A 24051-nucleotide genomic window follows, 5' to 3' on the forward strand; every position below is an offset into this window, starting at 1 on the left:
AGATTGGAAAAGCAATCGCTTTAAAGGAGCATCTGAAAAGAGGAACGAGAGCCGGAGAAGTCAAGGGAAGGAATTCCAGAGTTTAGAGCCCAGGCAGATGAAGGCACAGCTGCCAATAGTGGAGTGATTAAAATCAGGAATGTTCAAGAGACCAGAATTGGTGGATTGCTGAAATCTGGTGGGGGGTTGTCTCGGGGGGTGGTGTTGCAGGGATGGAGGAGAATACAGAGATTGAGAAAGGTCATGGAGGGATTTGAAAACAAGGATGAGAATGGGCATCAGCTGCACTGATGAGGTGGAAGATGACAGGGACAGAATCAAATGAGCGTTACACGCTGAGTGACGGCACGATCCGTCTACTCTGCCTACTTCCTGCACACGCTGCTAATGGCTGCCCAATGCCCTCACAAAATCAAGTCCGGTGCGAGTCGCTGAAAATATCGGTGCTATGGAACCAAACTTTGTGGCCCTGTATTTCTGACTCATCAAATTTTAATGTTTGAAGGAGTACAGCGCAAATCTGTCCCAAGAATAATCTCATGGATCATAATATACACTGCAGAAAATTATCTCGCATCATCAGATTAGGGCAGCAATGGCTTGGTCGATAAATTTGCAGATGACACAAACATACCTCAGAACATATGTTGTGAAGAGGACATAAAGAGGTTGCAGACCGATATAGATAGTTGAGTGAGTGGACAGAAATCTGGCAGATGGACTATAATGTGGGAAAATGTGAAGTTGTTCACTTTGGCAGGAAGAATTAAAGAGCAGCGCTTTACTTAAACAGAGAACGACTGCAGAGTTCCGACGTGCAGAGGAATCTAACTGTTCCTGTGCATGAGTCACAAAAAGTTATGATGCAGGTACAGCAAGTAGTAAAGAAGGCTAACGGAATGCGAACCTTTATTACGAGAGAAATTGAAAATAAATGGAACGATGTTATGCTTCAATTATACAGGGCATTGGTGAGACCACATCTCAAATACTGTGTGCAGTTTTGGTCTCCTTATTTAAGAAAGGATGTAAATGTATTGGAAGCGGTTCAGAGGAGGTTCACTAGATTGATACCTGGTATGAGCAGGTTGTCTTATGGGACAGACTGGGGTTGTTTTCACTGGAGTTTAGAAGAGTAAGGGGAGATTTGATTGAAGTATATAAGCTCCTGATCGGTCTTGACAAGGTGGATGTGGAAGAATGTTTCCTCTTGTGGGGGAGTCCAGAACTGGGGGCATGGTTTGAAAATTAGGTGGTGCCCTTTTAGGACAGAGATGAGGAGAATTTTTTCTTTCAGAGGTTGTGCGTCTTTGGAACTCTCTGCCTCAGAAGATGGTGGAGGCTGGATCATTTAATATTTTTAAGGTGGAGGGAGAGAGATGCTTGTTAGGGAAGGGAATCAAAGGTTATCAGGGGAGATGGGAGTGTGGAATTTGAGACACAATCAGTGCAGCCATGATCTTATTGAATGGAGGAGCAGGTTTGAGGGGCCAAATGGCCTACTTCTGCTCCTAATTCCTATGTATCAAGGCTCAACTACTCTGATTCACAATATGAGCAGCAATCTTCAATAAAGATCTATTCTAATTTTGACAGTCTTCTTAATAATCCTAATCTATTAACTTCAACCTAAATTTAAACACTAGTTATTTTTCCAAATATTCTCTTACCGTAATTAATGTAGGAACAGTAGTAACAGAAGTCAGAGCAACAGTTGCCATTATACTGACAGCTGTAATCACAGGAACAACCTGATGAATGTCCACCACAGTTGTATCTGCATGAGCCATAGCCTGTTATACAGTAAATGTTTAGTTAGATCTGAAACTATATTGATATCAATCAAGTCTCCACATTGCAATTTTAAAGAAATGTGATGTATATTTGTCACTCAAAAATGGATCAATGTATTTTTGAACACATTTTCCGTACCTGTTGATGGTGTTTCAGGAGCCTCTGTCAAAATAATAAAAACAAATGCATAACTAACCAGAATATTTTAAAAACCTGTTAAACACCATCAACATTGTTTGATCTATTTCAACAGCATGAAAGAATTAAGATTGACCAGGACATTTCCTGGTGAGGTGGTATCTCTCAGGATTGTGCCCGCCAAAGCTGTTGCAAATGCTGGCACAGATTTGCCAGTCTTAATGAGTGTTGGTTTTCCTCCACCATGAGACACTGTGGAGAGACAGTGGTCTCACTGAACCTGATGTCAGATGGACTATTGTCACTCCCAGTGAATGCTGCAATTAAATATTAATTTGGTGATATACTTGTCCTGTTCACCATCTCCCGCTGTCATGGTCCAAGTGGTGAAAAACATTAATTATAATTACTTCTCCTTTCCTAAAGCACCATTAGAGGCACCAACACATTTCAAAGGGAATCCCTTATCTGACATATTTGGAATAGGAGGATCTATGGAGAGATGTTCGGTCGAGCTTGCTGCTGAGAAGATGCATTGCTACCTGCCAATACACAAATATCAATAGCTGCAGACTGGAAAGGATTTAACATTAACTTGAAGACATTTAATGTACCTGATGATATTTTTGCTCGAGTAATGCCAGACAACATTTTAAAAACAAAGCCACAATTATTTTTTTTTTCATAACTATTCAAATCTCAAACTTTGCACAATATTTTTGAGAGGCATTAAAGAAATAAAAAGTGGCCAGGAATTTTGTAATGAAGGTAAGATCCTGCAGTTACACAGGGATTGCATGCCCTCCAGTAAAATCTGCCACTGACCCAGTTAAAGATCACAGGGTCAGAGGCAGTGAGCAAGAAGAGCCACACACACCACAAGCTCCTCCCACCCCACATGCAATAATGATGGAAATGTTGGTGTAAGATTGCCAGTCCGGGTCACAGTTGGAATCTCACTCCAGGTTCACAATGATATTCAGGGCTGCAGACGTACTGCCTCCCCTAGAAATGTTACCTATGCTGGAGCCAAAGATGCATACAATGCACTATTTAATCTTACTCTTTGAACTCTTCCATATCCCCTCATGCTGTTCCATGGTACATTGATAATTATTCTGTAATAACGATAATTACTGGAGAAATTTTACATTTGTTCGACTGGGATGGAAAATTATACAATGATATGAAACTTCCTTTCTCAATTTTCTTGGAGAATCTCGTTTTCATTTCCACACTAGCTGAATGACTCTATGTTTTCACTGTGGCTATTTTGACAATCAGTGACAGAACGCACCAATACAAATGCCTCAAAGAAGAGAAATCTTCAACATTTTCTTCTATTGAAGGCCAGAGAAAAAACAAATTCTCATCAAATACAGCAACCTCTGTCACCACAAAATGATACAAAAATTAATCCTGTACTGCTCAACGAACAATATGTTAGCACATAAACTGAATGTTCAGGTACCTACTTTGATTTCACACTTCTCCTTGATATGAAATGCTACAATTTTAATCTCTGATGAACAGTACAGATGACATTATAAGAATGTTACAGCTACTTAACACAGTAATAGAGGAACATCAAAATAGTACAATGTAGAGCACATGCTTTCACGTCAATAATATGCAGACTTTAGACAGATACAAAGACTTTACGAAATCAATAATGTGATTCTCTGAGTACAGACACTAAGATTTATTATTGACCGATATACGGTCAACAAATGTACAAACCAACAAATTAAAAGAAAATGAATTTAAATATTACTGACCTGTTGAATAAGCACTGCAGTATCCTATAAAGGAACACATTCAGTTTATTTGCTTTGTCAAGTGTTTTTGAAGAATCTTTTGTCATTCATACTCATGGAAATATTAATGGAACACATGGAAAAAAGAAATTCTGAGCATCGGCTATGATTGACATTTACGAACAAATGGACAGGAAAAGTCTCACTGGTGCAGCCAGCCTCTCTCAAAAGAGACAATATATACACTCCCACCACCAACTGGAAATAAAATAAAATCGCAGGCAAATTTCTGAAAGAAATATGGAAAATTCCCATCCGATCAAGACTAGTCCAGGAGACTCCTCCTGCCCTGATTAATGTTCGACAATATCGACCATCTGTTTGTGGCGATCTCCAACCAGAAATGGGTCCAGCTCATGTTTGAAGAAATTCAGTGAATCAGTGTTCACTGCCTGAGCCAGCATCCTGCTCCACAGACTCACTATTCACTGGGAAAATAATTACCTCCTAACATCAATCCTCGCTTGGCCTTTGTATAACATGAGATCGTAACCCCTAACCCTCCCTATCGTATTTAATAGAAACAAACAGACGACACAAACACACTTTATTTCCTTCATCATTTGGAAAACCTCAATCAAGTCAGCCCAAAGACTACATTTCTCTGCAGTGTAGAGTTCCAGCACTTTAAACCTTTCCTTGATAATTAAATTATTCAGCTTTGGAATGAATCTCCACACTCAGCAAAACCCCTCACGACTCCACCTCTGTACCCGTTACAAAGCCTCTTTACCAACCATCATGTGATGGGACTAAAACAGGATACAGAATTCCATTTAGTGTTCATGCAGCTGAAATAACAACTTGCATTTATATAACGCAGTCAATGCAATAAAATGTCGCAAGGGGTGTTACAGGAGTATTATGGAATGAAATGTGACACCGAACCACACAAGGAGATATAGGCCAAATGACCAAAAGATTGGAAAAGCAATCGCTTTAAAGGAGCATCTGAAAAGAGGAACGAGAGCCGGAGAAGTCAAGGGAAGGAATTCCAGAGTTTAGAGCCCAGGCAGATGAAGGCACAGCTGCCAATAGTGGAGTGATTAAAATCAGGAATGTTCAAGAGACCAGAATTGGTGGATTGCTGAAATCTGGTGGGGGGTTGTCTCGGGGGGTGGTGTTGCAGGGATGGAGGAGAGTACAGAGATTGAGAAAGGTCATGGAGGGATTTGAAAACAAGGATGAGAATGGGCATCAGCTGCACTGATGAGGTGGAAGATGACAGGGACAGAATCAAATGAGCGTTACTCGCTGAGTGACGGCACGATCCGTCTACTCTGCCTACTTCCTGCACACGCTGCTAATGGCTGCCCAATGCCCTCACAAAATCAAGTCCGGTGCGAGTCGCTGAAAATATCGGTGCTTTGGAACCAAATTTTGTCGCCCTGTATTTCTGACTCATCAAATTTTAATGTTTGAAGGAGTACAGCGCAAATCTGTCCCAAGAATAATCTCATGGATCATAATATACACTGCAGAAAATTATCTCGCATCATCAGATTAGGGCATCAATGGCTTGGTCGATAAATTTGCAGATGACACAAACATACCTCGGAACGTATGTTGTGAAGAGGACATAAAGAGGTTGCAGACCGATATAGATAGTTGAGTGAGTGGTCAAAAATCTGGCAGATGGACTATAATGTGGGAAAATGTGAAGTTGTTCACTTTGGCAGGAAGAATTAAAGAGCAGCGCTTTACTTAAACAGAGAACGACTGCAGAGTTCCGACGTGCAGAGGAATCTAACTGTTCCTGTGCATGAGTCACAAAAAGTTATGATGCAGGTACAGCAAGTAGTAAAGAAGGCTAACGGAATGCGAACCTTTATTACGAGAGAAATTGAAAATAAATGGAAGGATGTTATGCTTCAATTATACAGGGCATTGGTGAGACCACATCTCAAATACTGTGTGCAGTTTTGGTCTCCTTATTTAAGAAAGGATGTAAATGTATTGGAAGCGGTTCAGAGGAGGTTCACTAGATTGATACCTGGTATGAGCAGGTTGTCTTATGGGACAGACTGGGGTTGTTTTCACTGGAGTTTAGAAGAGTAAGGGGAGATTTGATTGAAGTATATAAGCTCCTGATCGGTCTTGACAAGGTGGATGTGGAAGAATGTTTCCTCTTGTGGGGGAGTCCAGAACTGGGGGCATGGTTTGAAAATTAGGTGGTGCCCTTTTAGGACAGAGATGAGGAGAATTTTTTCTTTCAGAGGTTGTGCGTCTTTGGAACTCTCTGCCTCAGAAGATGGTGGAGGCTGGATCATTTAATATTTTTAAGGTGGAGGGAGAGAGATGCTTGTTAGGGAAGGGAATCAAAGGTTATCAGGGGAGATGGGAGTGTGGAATTTGAGACACAATCAGTGCAGCCATGATCTTATTGAATGGAGGAGCAGGTTTGAGGGGCCAAATGGCCTACTCTGCTCCTAATTCCTATGTATCAAGGCTCAACTACTCTGATTCACAATATGAGCAGCAATCTTCAATAAAGATCTATTCTAATTTTGACAGTCTTTTTAATAATCCTAATCTATTAACTTCAACCTAAATTTAAACACTAGTTATTTTTCCAAATATTCTCTTACCGTAATCAATGTAGGAACAGTAGTAACAGAAGTCAGAGCAACAGTTGCCATTATACTGACAGCTGTAATCACAGGAACAACCTGATGAATGTCCACCACAGTTGTATCTGCATGAGCCATAGCCTGTTATACAGTAAATGTTTAGTTAGATCTGAAACTATATTGATATCAATCAAGTCTCCACATTGCAATTTTAAAGAAATGTGATGTATATTTGTCACTCAAAAATGGATCAATATATTTTTGAACACATTTTCCGTACCTGTTGATGGTGTTTCAGGAGCCTCTGTCAAAATAATAAAAACAAATGCATAACTAACCAGAATATTTTAAAAACCTGTTAAACACCATCAACATTGTTTGATCTATTTCAACAGCATGAAAGAATGAAGATTGACCAGGACATTTCCTGGTGAGGTGGTATCTCTCAGGATTGTGCCCGCCAAAGCTGTTGCAAATGCTGGCACAGATTTGCCAGTCTTAATGAGTGTTGGTTTTCCTCCACCATGAGACACTGTGGAGAGACAGTGGTCTCACTGAACCTGATGTCAGATGGACTATTGTCACTCCCAGTGAATGCTGCAATTAAATATTAATTTGGTGATATACTTGTCCTGTTCACCATCTCCCGCTGTCATGGTCCAAGTGGTGAAAAACATTAATTATAATTACTTCTCCTTTCCTAAAGCACCATTAGTGGCACCAACACATTTCAAAGGGAATCCCTTATCTGACATATTTGGAAGAGGAGGATCTATGGAGAGATGTTCAGTCGAGCTTGCTGCTGAGAAGATGCATTGCTACCTGCCAATACACAAATATCAATAGCTGCAGACTGGAAAGGATTTAACATTAACTTGAAGACATTTAATGTATCTGATGATATTTTTGCTCGAGAAATGCCAGACAACATTTTAAAAACAAAGCCACAATTATTTTTTTTTCATAACTATTCAAATCTCAAACTTTGCACAGTATTTTTGAGAGGCATTAAAGAAATAAAAAGTGGCCAGGAATTTTGTAATGAAGGTAAGATCCTGCAGTTACACAGGGATTGCATGCCCACCAGTAAAATCTGCCACTGACCCAGTTAAAGATCACAGGGTCAGAGGCAGTGGGCAAGAAGAGCCACACACACCCCTAGCCCCTCCCACCCCACATGCAATAATGATGGAAATGTTGGTGTAAGATTGCCAGTCCGGGTCACAGTTGGGATCTCACTCCAGGTTCACAATGATATTCTGGGCTGCAGACGTACTGCCTCCCCTAGAAATGTTACCCATGCTGGAGCCAAAGAGGCATACAATGCCCTATTTAATCTTTCTCTTTGAACTCTTCCATGTCCCCTCATGCTGTTCCATGGTACATTGATAATTATTCTGTAACAGCGATAATTACTGGAGAAATTTTACATTTGTTCGACTGGGATGGAAAATTATACAATGATATGAAACTTCCTTTCTCAATTTTCTTGGAGAATCTCGTTTTCATTTCCACACTTGCTGAATGATTCAATGTTTTCACTGTGGCTATTTTGACAATCAATGACAGAACGCACCAATACAAATGCCTCAAAGAAGAGAAATCTTCACCATTTTCTTCCATTGAAGGCCAGAGAAAAAACAAATTCTCATCAAATACAGCAACCTCTGTCACCACAAAATGATACAAAAATTAATCCTGTACTGCTCAACGAACAATATGTTAGAACATAAACTGAATGTTCAGGTACCTAATTTGATTTCACACTTTTCCTTGATATGAAATGCTACAATTTTAATCTCTGATGAACAGTACAGATGACATTATAAGAATGTTACAGCTACATAACAGAGTAATAGAGGAACATCAAAATAGTACAATGTAGAACACATGCTTTCCCGTCAATAATATGCAGACTTCAGACAGCAGGATACAAAGACTTTACGAAATCAATAATGTGATTCTTTGAGTACAGACACTAAGATTTATTATTGACCGATATACAGTCAACAAATATACAAACCAACAAATTAAAAGAAAATGAATTTAAATATTACTGACCTGTTGAATAACCACTGCAGTATCCTATAAAGGAACACATTCAGTTTATTTGCTTTGTCAAGTGTTTTTGAAGAATCTTTTATCATTCATACTCATTGAAATATTAATGGAACACATGGAAAAAAGAAATTCTTAACATCGGCTATGATTGACATTTACGAACAAATGGACAGGAAAAGTCTCACTGGTGTAGCCAGCCTCTCTCACAACAGACAATATATACACTCCCACCACCAACTGGAAATAAAATAAAATCTCAGGCAAATTTCTGAAAGAAATATGGAAAATTCCCATCCGATCAAGACTAGTCCAGGAGACTCCTCCTGCCCTGATTAATGTTCTACAGTATCGACCAATTGTTTGTGGCGATTTCGATCCCAACCAGAAATGGGTCCAGCTCATGTTTGAAGGAATTCAGTGAATCAGTGTTCACTGCCTGAGCCAGCATCCTGTTCCACAGACTCACTATTCACTGGGAAAATAATTACCTCCTAACATCAATCCTCGCTTGGCCTTTATATAACATGAGATCGTAACCCCTAATCCTCCCTATCGTATTTAATAGAAACAAACAGACGACACAAACACACTTTATTTCCTTCATCATTTGGAAAACCTCAATCAAGTCAGCCCAAAGACTACATTTCTCTGCAGTGTAGAGTTCCAGCACTTTAAACCTTTCCTTGATAATTAAATTATTCAACTTTGGAATGAATCTCCACACTCAGCAAAACCCCTCGCGACTCCACCTCTGTACCCTTTACAAAGCCTCTTTACCAACCATCATGTGATGGGACTAAAACAGGATACAGAATTCCATTTAGTGTTCATGCAGCTGAAATAACAACTTGCATTTATATAACGCAGTCAATGCAATAAAATGTTGCAAGGGGTGTTACAGGAGTATTATGGAATGAAATGTGACACCGAGCCACACAAGGAGATATAGGCCAAATGACCAAAAGATTGGAAAAGCAATCGCTTTAAAGGAACATCTGAAAAGAGGAACGATTGCCGGAGAAGTCAAGGGAAGGAATTCCAGAGTTTAGAGCCCTGGCAGATGAAGGCACAGCTGCCAATAGTGGAGTGATTAAAATCAGGAATGTTCAAGAGACCAGAATTGGTGGATTGCTGAAATTTGGTGGGGGGTTGTCTCGGGGGGTGGTGTTGCAGGGATGGAGGAGAATACAGAGATTGAGAAAGGTCATGGAGGGATTTGAAAACAAGGATGAGAATGGGCATCAGCTGCACTGATGAGGTGGAAGATGACAGGGACAGAATCAAATGAGCGTTACACGCTGAGTGACGGCACGATCCGTCTACTCTGCCTACTTCCTGCACACGCTGCTAATGGCTGCCCAATGCCCTCACAAAATCAAGTCCGGTGCGAGTCGCTGAAAATATCGGTGCTATGGAACCAAATTATGTGGCCCTGTATTTCTGACTCATCAGGTTTTAATGTTTGAAGGAGTACAGCGCAAATCTGTCCCAAGAATAATCTCATGGATCATAATATACACTGCAGATAATTATCTCGCATCATCAGATTAGGGCAGCAATGGCTTGGTCGATAAATTTGCAGATGACACAAACATACCTCGGAACGTATGTTGTGAAGAGGACATAAAGAGGTTGCAGACCGATATAGATAGTTCAGTGAGTGGACAGAAATCTGGCAGATGGACTATAATGTGGGAAAATGTGAAGTTGTTCACTTTGGCAGGAAGAATTAAAGAGCAGCGCTTTACTTAAACAGAGAACGACTGCAGAGTTCCGACGTGCAGAGGAATCTAACTGTTCCTGTGCATGAGTCACAAAAAGTTATGATGCAGGTACAGCAAGTAGTAAAGAAGGCTAACGGAATGTGATCCTTTATTACGAGAGAAATTGAAAATAAATGGAAGGATGTTATGCTTCAATTATACAGGGCATTGGTGAGACCACATCTCAAATACTGTGTGAAGTTTTGGTCTCCTTATTTAAGAAAGGATGTAAATGTATTGGAAGCGGTTCAGAGGAGGTTCACTAGATTGATACCTGGTATGAGCAGGTTGTCTTATGGGACAGACTGGGGTTGTTTTCACTGGAGTTTAGAAGAGTAAGGGGAGATTTGATTGAAGTATATAAGCTCCTGATCGGTCTTGACAAGGTGGATGTGGAAGAATGTTTCCTCTTGTGGGGGAGTCCAGAACTGGGGGCATGGTTTGAAAATTAGGTGGTGCCCTTTTAGGACAGAGATGAGGAGAATTTTTTCTTTCAGAGGTTGTGCGTCTTTGGAACTCTCTGCCTCAGAAGATGGTGGAGGCTGGATCATTTAATATTTTTAAGGTGGAGGGAGAGAGATGCTTGTTAGGGAAGGGAATCAAAGGTTATCAGGGGAGATGGGAGTGTGGAATTTGAGACACAATCAGTGCAGCCATGATCTTATTGAATGGAGGAGCAGGTTTGAGGGGCCAAATGGCCTACTCTGCTCCTAATTCCTATGTATCAAGGCTCAACTACTCTGATTCACAATATGAGCAGCAATCTTCAATAAAGATCTATTCTAATTTTGACAGTCTTTTTAATAATCCTAATCTATTAACTTCAACCTAAATTTAAACACTAGTTATTTTTCCAAATATTCTCTTACCGTAATCAATGTAGGAACAGTAGTAACAGAAGTCAGAGCAACAGTTGCCATTATACTGACAGCTGTAATCACAGGAACAACCTGATGAATGTCCACCACAGTTGTATCTGCATGAGCCATAGCCTGTTATACAGTAAATGTTTAGTTAGATCTGAAACTATATTGATATCAATCAAGTCTCCACATTGCAATTTTAAAGAAATGTGATGTATATTTGTCACTCAAAAATGGATCAATATATTTTTGAACACATTTTCCGTACCTGTTGATGGTGTTTCAGGAGCCTCTGTCAAAATAATAAAAACAAATGCATAACTAACCAGAATATTTTAAAAACCTGTTAAACACCATCAACATTGTTTGATCTATTTCAACAGCATGAAAGAATGAAGATTGACCAGGACATTTCCTGGTGAGGTGGTATCTCTCAGGATTGTGCCCGCCAAAGCTGTTGCAAATGCTGGCACAGATTTGCCAGTCTTAATGAGTGTTGGTTTTCCTCCACCATGAGACACTGTGGAGAGACAGTGGTCTCACTGAACCTGATGTCAGATGGACTATTGTCACTCCCAGTGAATGCTGCAATTAAATATTAATTTGGTGATATACTTGTCCTGTTCACCATCTCCCGCTGTCATGGTCCAAGTGGTGAAAAACATTAATTATAATTACTTCTCCTTTCCTAAAGCACCATTAGTGGCACCAACACATTTCAAAGGGAATCCCTTATCTGACATATTTGGAAGAGGAGGATCTATGGAGAGATGTTCAGTCGAGCTTGCTGCTGAGAAGATGCATTGCTACCTGCCAATACACAAATATCAATAGCTGCAGACTGGAAAGGATTTAACATTAACTTGAAGACATTTAATGTATCTGATGATATTTTTGCTCGAGAAATGCCAGACAACATTTTAAAAACAAAGCCACAATTATTTTTTTTTCATAACTATTCAAATCTCAAACTTTGCACAGTATTTTTGAGAGGCATTAAAGAAATAAAAAGTGGCCAGGAATTTTGTAATGAAGGTAAGATCCTGCAGTTACACAGGGATTGCATGCCCACCAGTAAAATCTGCCACTGACCCAGTTAAAGATCACAGGGTCAGAGGCAGTGGGCAAGAAGAGCCACACACACCCCTAGCCCCTCCCACCCCACATGCAATAATGATGGAAATGTTGGTGCAAGATTGCCAGTCCGGGTCACAGTTGGGATCTCACTCCAGGTTCACAATGATATTCTGGGCTGCAGACGTACTGCCTCCCCTAGAAATGTTACCCATGCTGGAGCCAAAGAGGCATACAATGCCCTATTTAATCTTTCTCTTTGAACTCTTCCATGTCCCCTCATGCTGTTCCATGGTACATTGATAATTATTCTGTAACAGCGATAATTACTGGAGAAATTTTACATTTGTTCGACTGGGATGGAAAATTATACAATGATATGAAACTTCCTTTTTCAATTTTCTTGGAGAATCTCGTTTTCATTTCCACACTTGCTGAATGATTCAATGTTTTCACTGTGGCTATTTTGACAATCAATGACAGAACGCACCAATACAAATGCCTCAAAGAAGAGAAATCTTCACCATTTTCTTCCATTGAAGGCCAGAGAAAAAACAAATTCTCATCAAATACAGCAACCTCTGTCACCACAAAATGATACAAAAATTAATCCTGTACTGCTCAACGAACAATATGTTAGAACATAAACTGAATGTTCAGGTACCTAATTTGATTTCACACTTTTCCTTGATATGAAATGCTACAATTTTAATCTCTGATGAACAGTACAGATGACATTATAAGAATGTTACAGCTACATAACAGAGTAATAGAGGAACATCAAAATAGTACAATGTAGAACACATGCTTTCACGTCAATAATATGCAGACTTCAGAGAGCAGGATACAAAGACTTTACGAAATCAATAATGTGATTCTTTGAGTACAGACACTAAGATTTATTATTGACCGATATACAGTCAACAAATATACAAACCAACAAATTAAAAGAAAATGAATTTAAATATTACTGACCTGTTGAATAACCACTGCAGTATCCTATAAAGGAACACATTCAGTTTATTTGCTTTGTCAAGTGTTTTTGAAGAATCTTTTATCATTCATACTCATTGAAATATTAATGGAACACATGGAAAAAAGAAATTCTTAACATCGGCTATGATTGACATTTACGAACAAATGGACAGGAAAAGTCTCACTGGTGTAGCCAGCCTCTCTCACAACAGCCAATATATACACTCCCACCACCAACTGGAAATAAAATAAATTCTCAGGCAAATTTCTGAAAGAAATATGGAAAATTCCCATCCGATCAAGACTAGTCCAGGAGACTCCTCCTGCCCTGATTAATGTTCTACAGTATCGACCAATTGTTTGTGGCGATTTCGATCCCAACCAGAAATGGGTCCAGCTCATGTTTGAAGGAATTCAGTGAATCAGTGTTCACTGCCTGAGCCAGCATCCTGTTCCACAGACTCACTATTCACTGGGAAAATAATTACCTCCTAACATCAATCCTCGCTTGGCCTTTATATAACATGAGATCGTAACCCCTAATCCTCCCTATCGTATTTAATAGAAACAAACAGACGACACAAACACACTTTATTTCCTTCATCATTTGGAAAACCTCAATCAAGTCAGCCCAAAGACTACATTTCTCTGCAGTGTAGAGTTCCAGCACTTTAAACCTTTCCTTGATAATTAAATTATTCAACTTTGGAATGAATCTCCACACTCAGCAAAACCCCTCACGTTACAAAAGTACCCGTTACAAAGCCTCTTTACCAACCATCATGTGATGGGACTAAAACAGGATACAGAATTCCATTTAGTGTTCATGCAGCTGAAATAACAACTTGCATTTATATAACGCAGTCAATGCAATAAAATGTCGCAAGGGGTGTTACAGGAGTATTATGGAATGAAATGTGACACCGAGCCACACAAGGAGATATAGGCCAAATGACCAAAAGATTGGAAAAGCAATCGCTTTAAAGGAACATCTGAAAAGAGGAACGAGAGCCGGAGAAGTCAAGGGAAGGAATTCCAGAGTTTAGAGCCCTGGCAGATGAAGGCACAGCTGCCAATAGTGGAGTGATTAAAATCAGGAATGTTCAAGAGACCAGAATTGGTGGATTGCTGAAATCTGGTGGGGGGTTGTCTCGGGGGGTGGTGTTGCAGGGATGGAGGAGAATACAGAGATTGAGAAAGGTCATGGAGGGATTTGAAAACAAGGATGAGAATGGGCATCAGCTGCACTGATGAGGTGGAAGATGACAGGGACAGAATCAAATGAGCATTACTCGCTGAGTGAGGGGCACGATCTGTCTACTCTGCCTACTTCCTGCACACGCTGCTAATGGCTGCCCAATGCCCTCACAAAATCAAATCCGGTGCGAGTCGCTGAAAATATCGGTGCTATGGAACCAAATTATGTGGCCCTGTATTTCTGACTCATCAGGTTTTAATGTTTGAAAGGAGTACAGCGCAAATCTGTCCCAAGAATAATCTCATGGATCATAATATACACTGCAGAAAATTATCTCGCATCATCAGATTAGGGCAGCAATGGCTTGGTCGATAAATTTGCAGATGACACAAACATACCTCGGAACGTATGTTGTGAAGAGGACATAAAGAGGTTGCAGACCGATATAGATAGTTGAGTGAGTGGACAGAAATCTGGCAGATGGACTATAATGTGGGAAAATGTGAAGTTGTTCACTTTGGCAGGAAGAATTAAAGAGCAGCGCTTTACTTAAACAGAGAACGACTTCAGAGTTCCGACGTGCAGAGGAATCGAATTGTTCCTGTGCATGAGTCACAAAAAGTTATGATGCAGGTACAGCAAGTAGTAAAGAAGGCTAACGGAATGCGAACCTTTATTACGAGAGAAATTGAAAATAAATGGAACGATGTTATGCTTCAATTATTCAGGGCATTGGTGAGACCACATCTCAAATACTGTGTGCAGTTTTGGTCTCCTTATTTAAGAAAGGATGTAAATGGATTGGAAGCGGTTCAGAGGAGGTTCACTAGATTGATACCTGGTATGAGCAGGTTGTCTTATGTGACAGTCTGGGGTTGTTTTCACTGGAGTTTAGAAGAGTAAGGGGAGATTTGATTGAAGTATATAAGCTCCTGATCGGTCTTGACAAGGTGGATGTGGAAGAATGTTTCCTCTTGTGGGGGAGTCCAGAACTGGGGGCATGGTTTGAAAATTAGGTGGTGCCCTTTTAGGACAGAGATGAGGAGAATTTTTTCTTTCAGAGGTTGTGCGTCTTTGGAACTCTCTGCCTCAGAAGATGGTGGAGGCTGGATCATTGAATATTTTTAAGGTGGAGGGAGAGAGATGCTTGTTACGGAAGGGAATCAAAGGTTATCAGGGGAGATGGGAGTGTGGAATTTGAGACACAATCAGTGCAGCCATGATCTTATTGAATGGAGGAGCAGGTTTGAGGGGCCAAATGGCCTACTTCTGCTCCTAATTCCTAGGTATCAAGGCTCAACTACTCTGATTCACAACATGAGCAGCAATCTTCAATAAAGATCTATTCTAATTTTGACAGTCTTTTTAATAATCCTAATATATTAACTTCAACCTAAATTTAAACACTAGTTATTTTTCCAAATATTCTCTTACCGTAATCAATGTAGGAACAGTAGTAACAGAAGTCAGAGCAACAGTTGCCATTATACTGACAGCTGTAATCACAGGAACAACCTGATGAATGTCCACCACAGTTGTATCTGCATGAGCCATATTCTGTAAAACAGTAAATATTGAGTTAGATATGAAATTATATTGATTGCAAACAAGTTTGCAGAATTCAATTTTCAAAGAAATGTGATGTATATTTAACAATCTAAAATAAATCAATACATTTTTGCAGAGATTTTCCATACCTGTTGATGGTGATTCAGTAGCCTCTGTCAAAATAATAAAAATAAATGCATAACTAACCAGAATATTTTTCAAACCTGAAAATGCCTCAACTTTGTTTGATCTTTTTCAACAGCATGAAAGAATGAAGATTGACCAGGACATTTCCTGGTGAGTTGGTATCCGTCAGGATTGTGCCCGCCAAAGCTGTTGCAAATGATGGCACAGATTTGCCAGTCTGAGTGAGTGTCAGTTTTCCTCCACCATTCGACGGTGTTGAGAAACAGTGGTCTCACTGAAGCTGATGTCAGATGGCCTATTGTCGCTCCCAAACAGTGAATGCTGCATTTAAATATTAATTTTGGGATTTTCTCATCATGCACACCATCTCCCACTGTCCTGGTCCAAGAGTTGAAAAACATTAATTATACCCATTTAAAATGGGTCTGATATACCTTTGTGCACCCGTTGTAAATTACTTCTCTTTTCCTAAAGCACCATTAGTGGCACCAACACATTTCAAAGGGAATCCCTTATCTGACATATTTGGAATAGGAGGATCTATGGACAGATGTTCGGTCGAGCTTGCTGCTGAGAAGGTGCATTGCTACCTACCAATATACAAATACCAGTAGCTGCAGACTGGAAAGGATTTAACATTAATTTGAAGACATTTAAAGTACCTGATGAAACTTTTGGTCCAGTAATGCCAGTCAACATTTTAAAAACAAAAGCATAATTTTTTTTTCATAACTATTCAAACGTCAAACTTTGTACACTACTTTTGAGAGCCAAGAAAGCAAATTCAGTGGCCATGAATTTTCTCAAGAAGGTAACATCCTCCAGTTTCACAGGGATTGCATGCCCTCCAATAAAATCTGCCACTGACCCAGTTAAAGATCACAGGGTCAGAGGCAGTGGGCAAGAGGAGCCACACACACAACAAGCTCCTCCCACGCCACATGCAATAATGATTGAAATGTTGGTGCAAGATTGCCAGTCCAGGTCACAGTTGGAATCTCACTCCAGGTTCACAATGATCTTCTGGGCTGCAGACGTACTGCCTCCCCTAGAAATGTTACCTATGCAGGAGCCAAAGAAGCATACAATGCCCTATTTAATCTTACTCTTTGAACTCTTCCATATCCCCTCATGCTGCTCCATGGTACATTTTAATTATTCTGTATCAGCGATAATTACTGGAGAAATTTTATGTCTCTTTAATTGGGAAGGGGTATAAAAGAATTACATGGCACTTCCTTTCTCAGTTTTCTTGGAGAATCTACCTTTCATTTCCACACTAGCTGAATGATTCAATGTTTTCACTGTGGCTATTTTGACAATCAGTGACAGAACGCACCAATACAAATGCCTAAAAGAAGAGAAATCTTCACAATTTTCTTCTTTTGAAGGCCAGAGAAAAAACAAATTCTCATCAAAAATACAGCAACCTCTGTCACCACAAAATGATACAAAAATTAATCCTGTACTGCTCAACGAACAATATGTTAGCACATAAACTGAATTTTCAGGTACCTACTTTGATTTCACACTTCTCCTTGATATGAAATGCTACAATTTTAATCTCTGACGAACAGTACAGATGACATTATAAGAATGTTACAGCTACTTAACACAGTAATAGAGGAACATTAAAATAGTACAATGTAGAACACATGCTTTCACGTCAATAATATGCAGACTTTAGACAGCAGGATACAAAGACTCTGATATACGGTCAACAAATGTACAAACCAACAAATTAAAAGAAAATGAATTTAAATATTACTGACCTGTTGAATAAGCACTGCAGTATCCTATAAAGGAACACATTCAGTTTATTTGCTTTGTCAAGTGTTTTTGAAGAATCTTTTATCATTCATACTCATGGAAATATTAATGGCACACATGAAAAAAAGAAATTCTTAACATCGGCTATGATTGACATTTACGAACAAATGGACAGGAAAAGGGTCACTGGTGTAGCCAGCCTCTCTCACACAACAGCCAATATATACACTCCCAACACCAACTGGAAATAATATCAAATCTCAGACAAATTTCTGAAAGAAATATGGAAAATTCCCATCCGATCAAGACTAGTCCAGGAGACTCCTCCTGCCCTGATTAATGTTCTACAGTATCGACCAATTGTTTGTGGCGATCTCCAACCAGAAATGGGTCCAGCTCATGTTTGAAGGAATTCAGTGAATCAGTGTTCACTGCCTGAGCCAGCAACCTGTTTCACAGACTCACTATTCACCGGGAAAATAATTACCTCCTAACATCAATCCTCGCTTGGCCTTTATATAACATGAGATCGTAACCCCTAATCCTCCCTATCGTATTTAATAGAAACAAACAGACGACACAAACACACTTTATTTCCTTCATCATTTGGTAAACCGCAATCAAGTCATCCCTAAGACTACGTTTCTCTGCAGTGTAGAGTTACAGCTCTTTAAAACATTCCTTTATAACAAATTCTTCAACTTTGGAATGAATCTCCACACTCAGCAAATCCCCCAACGACTCCACCTCTGTACCCTTTCCAAAGCCTCTTTACCAACTATCATGTGATGGGACTAAAACAGGATACAGTATTCCATTTAGTGTTCATGCAGCTGAAATAACAACTTGCAATCATATAATGCCCTTAGTGTCAGCAAATGTCGCAAGGGGTGTTACAGGAGTATTATGGAATGAAATGTGATACCGAGCCACCGGGGAGATATCGGCCAGAGGACCAAAGTTTGGTCAAGAGATAGATTTTAAGGAGCATCTCAAAAGATGAACGAGAGATGGAGAAGACTGGGGAAGGAATTCCAGAGTTTAGGGCCCAGGCAGATGAAGGCACAGCTGCCAATAGTGGAGTGATTAAAATCAGGAATGTTCAAGAGACCAGAATTGGTGGATTGCAGAAGTCTGTTGGGGGGGCTGCGGGTTGGTTCAGGGGGTGGTGTTGCAGGGCTGGAGGAGAATACAGAGATTGAGAAAGGCAAGGCCATGGAGGGATTTGAAAACAAGGATGAGAATGGGCGTCAGCTGCACTGATGAGGTTTAAGATGCCGGAGCCAGTATCAATTGAGCGTTACATGCTGAGTGACGGCACGATCCGTCTACTCTGCCTCCTTCCAGCACTAATGGCTGCCCAATGCCCTCACAAAATCAGGCCTATTGCGGGTTGCTGAAAATATGGGTGCTGTGGAAAGTTACTCTGCGGCCACTATGTTTCAGACTCACCTGGTTTGAACATTTGAAGGAGTACAGCGCAGATCTAAGAATAATCTCATGGATCACATTATACACTGCAGAAAAATATCTCGCATCATCAGATTAGGGCAGCAATGGTTTGGTAGCTAAATTTGCAGATGACACAAAGATAGCTAGGAAAGTATGTTGTGAAGAGGACATAAAGAGGTTGCAGACCAATATAGATAGTTGAGTGAGTGGACAGAAATCTGGCAGATGGACTATAATGTGGGAAAATGTGAAGTTGTTCACTTTGGCAGGAAGAATTAAAAAACAGAGCATTACTTAAACAGAGAACGACTGCACAGTTCCGACGTGCAGAGGAATCGAATTGTTGCAGTGCATGAGTCACAAAAAGTTATGATGCAGGTAGAGCAAGTAGTAAAGAAGGCTAACGGAATGCAAACCTTTATTACGAGAGGAATTGAAAATAAATGGAAGGATGTTATGCTTCAATTATACAGGACATTGGTGAGACCACATCTCGAATACTGCGTGCAGTTTTGGTCTCCTTATTTAAGAAATGTTGCAAATGCATTGGAAGCGGTTCAGAGGAGGTTTACTGGATTGATAACTGCTCTGAGCGGGTTGTCTTATGAGGAAAGGTGGGACAGACTGGGGTTGTTTTCACTGGAGTTTAGAAGAGTAAGGGGAGATTTGATTGAAGTATATAAGCTCCTGATCGTTCTTGACAAGGTGGATGTGGAAGAATGTTTCCTCTTGTGGGGGAGTCCAGAACTGGGGGCATGGTTTGAAAATTAGGTGGTGCCCTTTTTGGACAGAGATGAGGAGAATTTTTTCTTTTAGAGGTTGTGCGTCTTTGGAACTCTCTGCCTCAGAAGATGGTGGAGGCTGGATCATTGAATATTTTTAAGGTGGAGGGAGAGAGATGCTTGTTACGGAAGGGAATCAAAGGTTAGCGGGGGAGATGGGTGTGTGGAATTTGAGACACAATCAGTGCAGCCATGATCTTATTGAATGGAGGAGCAGGTTTGAGGGGCCAAATGGCCTACTTCTGCTCCTAATTCCTAGGTATCAAGGCTCAACTACTCTGATTCACAACATGAGCAGCAATCTTCAATAAAGATCTATTCTAATTTTGACAGTCTTTTTAATAATCCTAATATATTAACTTCAACCTAAATTTAAACACTAGTTATTTTTCCAAATATTCTCTTACCGTAATTAATGTAGGAACAGTAGTAACAGAAGTCAGAGCAACAGTTGCCATTATACTGACAGCTGTAATCACAGGAACAACCTGATGAATGTCCACCACAGTTGTATCTGCATGAGCCATATTCTGTAAAACAGTAAATATTGAGTTAGATATGAAATTATATTGATTGCAAACAAGTTTGCAGAATTCAATTTTCAAAGAAATGTGATGTATATTTAACATTCAAAAATAAATCAATACATTTTTGCAGAGATTTTCCATACCTGTTGATGGTGATTCAGTCGCCTCTGTCAAAATAATAAAAATAAATGCATAACTAACCAGAATATATTTCAAACCTGTTAAAGCCTCAACTTTGTTTGATCTTTTTCAACAGCATGAAAGAATGAAGATTGACCAGGACATTTCCTGGTGAGGTGGTATTTGTCAGGATTGTGCCCGCCAAAGCTGTTGCAAATGATGGCACAGATTTGCCAGTCTTAGTGAGTGTCGGTTTTCCTCCACCATTCGACGGTGTTGAGAAACAGTGGTCTCATTGAAGCTTATGTCAGATGGACTATTGTTGCTCCCAAACAGTGAATGCTGCATTTAAATATTAATTTTGGGATTTTCTCATCCTGCACACCATCTCCCACTGTCCTGGTCCAAGAGTTGAAAAACATTAATTATAGCCATTTAAAATGGGTCTGATATACCTTTGTGCACCCGTTGTAAATTACTTCTCTTTTCCTAAAGCACCATTAGTGGCACCAACACATTTCAAAGGGAATCCCTTATCTGACATATTTGGAATAGGAGGATCTATGGACAGATGTTTGGTCGAGCTTGCTCCTGAGAAGGTTGTTGCTACCTGCCAATACACAAATACCAGCAGCTGCAGACTGGAAAGGATTTAACATTAATTTGAAGACATTTAAAGTACCTGATGAAACTTTTGGTCCAGTAATGCCAGTCAACATTTTAAAAACAAAAGCATAATTTATTTTTCATAACTATTCAAACGTCAAACTTTGTACAATACTTTTGAGAGCCAAGAAAACAAATTCAGTGGCCATGAATTTTCTCAAGAAGGTAACATCCTCCAGTTTCAAGGGATTGCATGCCCTCCAATAAAATCTGCCACTGACCCAATTAAAGATCACAGGGTCAGAGGCAGTGGGCAAGAGGAGCCACACACACAACAAGCTCCTCCCACGCCACATGCAATAATGATTGAAATGTTGGTGCAAGATTGCCAGTCCAGGTCACAGTTGGAATCTCACTCCAGGTTCACAATGATATTCTTGGTGGCAGTCGTACTGCCTCCCCTAGAAATGTTACCCATGCTGGAGCCAAAGAAGCATACAATGCCCTATTTAAATCTTACTCTTTGAACTCTTCCACAACCCCTCATGCTGTTCCATGGTACATTGATAATTATTCAGTATCAGCGATAATTACTGGAGAAATTTTATGTTTCTTCAATTGGGAAGGGGTACAAAAGAATGACATGACACTTCCTTTCTCAGTTTTCTTGGAGAATCTACCTTTCATTTCCACACTTGCTGAATGATTCAATGTTTTCACTGTGGCTATTTTGACAATCAATGACAGAACGCACCAATACAAATGCCTCAAAGAAGAGAAATCTTCACTATTTTATTCTATTGAAGGCCAGAGAAAAAACAAATTCTCATCAAAAATACAGCAACCTCTGTCACCACAAAATGATACAAAAATTAATCCTGTACTGCTCAACGAACAATATGTTAGCACAGAAACTGAATTTTCAGGTACCTACTTTGATTTCACACTTCTCCTTAATATGAAATGCTACAATTTTAATCACTGATGAACAGTACAGATGACATTATAAGAATGTTACAGCTACTTAACACAGTAATAGAGGAACGTTAAAATAGTACAATGTAGAACACATGCTTTCACGTCAATAATATGCAGACTTTAGACAGCAGGATACAAAGACTTTACTAAATCAATAATGTGATTCTCTGAGTACAGCCACTAAGATTCATTATTGACTGATATATGGTCAACAAATGTACAAACCAACAAATTAAAAGAAAATGAATTTAAATATTACTGACCTGTTGAATAAGCACTGCAGTATCCTATAAAGGAACACATTCAGTTTATTTGCTTTGTCAAGTGTTTTTGAAGAATCTTTTATCATTCATACTCATGGAAATATTAATGGAACACATGAAAAAAAGAAATTCTTAACATCGGCTATGATTGACATTTACGAACAAATGGACAGGAAAAGTCTCACTGGTGTAGCCAGCCTTTCTCACACAACAGACAATATATACACTCCCACCACCAACTGGAAATAAAATAAAATCTCAGGCAAATTTCTGAAAGAAATATGGAAAATTCCCATCCGATCAATACGAATCCAGGAGACTCCTCCTGCCCTGATTAATGTTCTACAGTATCGACCAATTGTTTGTGGCGATCTCCAACCAGAAATGGGTCCAGCTCATGTTTGAAGGAATTCAGTGAATCAGTGTTCACTGCCTGAGCCAGCATCCTGTTTCACAGACCCACTATTCACCGGGAAAATAACTACCTCCTAACACCAATCCTCGCTTGGCCTTTCTATAACTTGAGATCGTAACACCTAGTTCTCATTATCGTATTTAATTGAAACAAACAGACGACACAAACACACTTTATTTCCTTCATCATTTGGTAAACTGCAATCAAGTCATCCCTAAGACTACGTTTCTCTGCAGTGTAGAGTTACAGCTCTTTAACCTTTCTTTTATAACAAATTCTTCAACTTTGGAATGAATCTCCACACTCAGCAAATCCCCAACGACTCCACCTCTGTACCCTTTCCAAAGCCTCTTTACCAACTATCATGTGATGGGACTAAAACAGGATACAGTATTCCATTTAGTGTTCATGCAGCTGAAATAACAACTTGCAATCATATAATGCCCTTAGTGTCAGCAAATGTCGCAAGGGGCGTTACACGAGTATTATGGAATGAAATGTGATACCGAGCCACCGGGGAGATATCGGCCAGAGGACCAAAGTTTGGTCAAGAGATAGATTTTAAGGAGCATCTGAAAAAATGAACGAGAGATGGAGAAGACTAGGGAAGGAATTCCAGAGTTTAGGGCCCAGGCAGATGAAGGCACAGCAGCCAATAGTGGAGTGATTAAAATCAGGAATGTTCAAGAGACCAGAATTGGTGGATTGCAGAAGTCTGTTGGGGGGGCTGCGGGTTGGTTCAGGGGGTGGTGTTGCAGGGCTGGAGGAGAATACAGAGATTGAGAAAGGCAAGGCCATGGAGGGATTTGAAAACAAGGATGAGAATGGGCGTCAGCTGCACTGATGAGGTTTAAGATGCCGGAGCCAGTATCAAATGAGCGTTACATGCTGAGTGACGGCACGATCCGTCTACTCTGCCTCCTTCCAGCACACGCTGCTAATGGCTGCCCAATGCCCTCACAAAATCAGGCCTATTGCGGGTTGCTGAAAATATGGGTGCTGTGGAACCATACTTTGTGGCCACTATGTTTCAGACTCACCTGGTTTGAACATTTGAAGGAGTACAGCGCAGATCTAAGAATAATCTCATGGATCACATTATACACTGCAGAAAAATATCTCGCATCATCAGATTAGGGCAGCAATGGTTTGGTAGCTAAATTTGCAGATGACACAAAGATAGCTAGGAA

General features: G+C 39.9%; 1 protein-coding gene across 1 annotated transcript in view; it reads right to left on the minus strand.

The window, feature by feature from the left end:
• Positions 1 to 24051, minus strand: part of LOC137380876 (uncharacterized) — an 81785-nt gene that overhangs the window by 41551 nt on the left and 16183 nt on the right. The window contains exons 11-24 of the mRNA XM_068053284.1: positions 20623 to 20646; positions 20360 to 20482; positions 15951 to 15974; positions 15688 to 15810; positions 13056 to 13079; positions 11275 to 11298; positions 11013 to 11135; positions 8381 to 8404; positions 6600 to 6623; positions 6338 to 6460; positions 3711 to 3734; positions 2996 to 3050; positions 1933 to 1956; positions 1671 to 1793 (exon numbers count right to left, since the gene is read on the minus strand). Of these exons, the coding sequence (XP_067909385.1) occupies positions 1671 to 1793; positions 1933 to 1956; positions 2996 to 3050; positions 3711 to 3734; positions 6338 to 6460; positions 6600 to 6623; positions 8381 to 8404; positions 11013 to 11135; positions 11275 to 11298; positions 13056 to 13079; positions 15688 to 15810; positions 15951 to 15974; positions 20360 to 20482; positions 20623 to 20646 (862 nt within the window). The remainder of the gene's footprint in view (positions 1 to 1670; positions 1794 to 1932; positions 1957 to 2995; positions 3051 to 3710; positions 3735 to 6337; positions 6461 to 6599; positions 6624 to 8380; positions 8405 to 11012; positions 11136 to 11274; positions 11299 to 13055; positions 13080 to 15687; positions 15811 to 15950; positions 15975 to 20359; positions 20483 to 20622; positions 20647 to 24051) is intronic.

Source organism: Heterodontus francisci, chromosome 20 (assembly GCF_036365525.1).
Source record: "Heterodontus francisci isolate sHetFra1 chromosome 20, sHetFra1.hap1, whole genome shotgun sequence".
Taxonomy (NCBI): Eukaryota; Metazoa; Chordata; class Chondrichthyes; order Heterodontiformes; family Heterodontidae; genus Heterodontus; species Heterodontus francisci.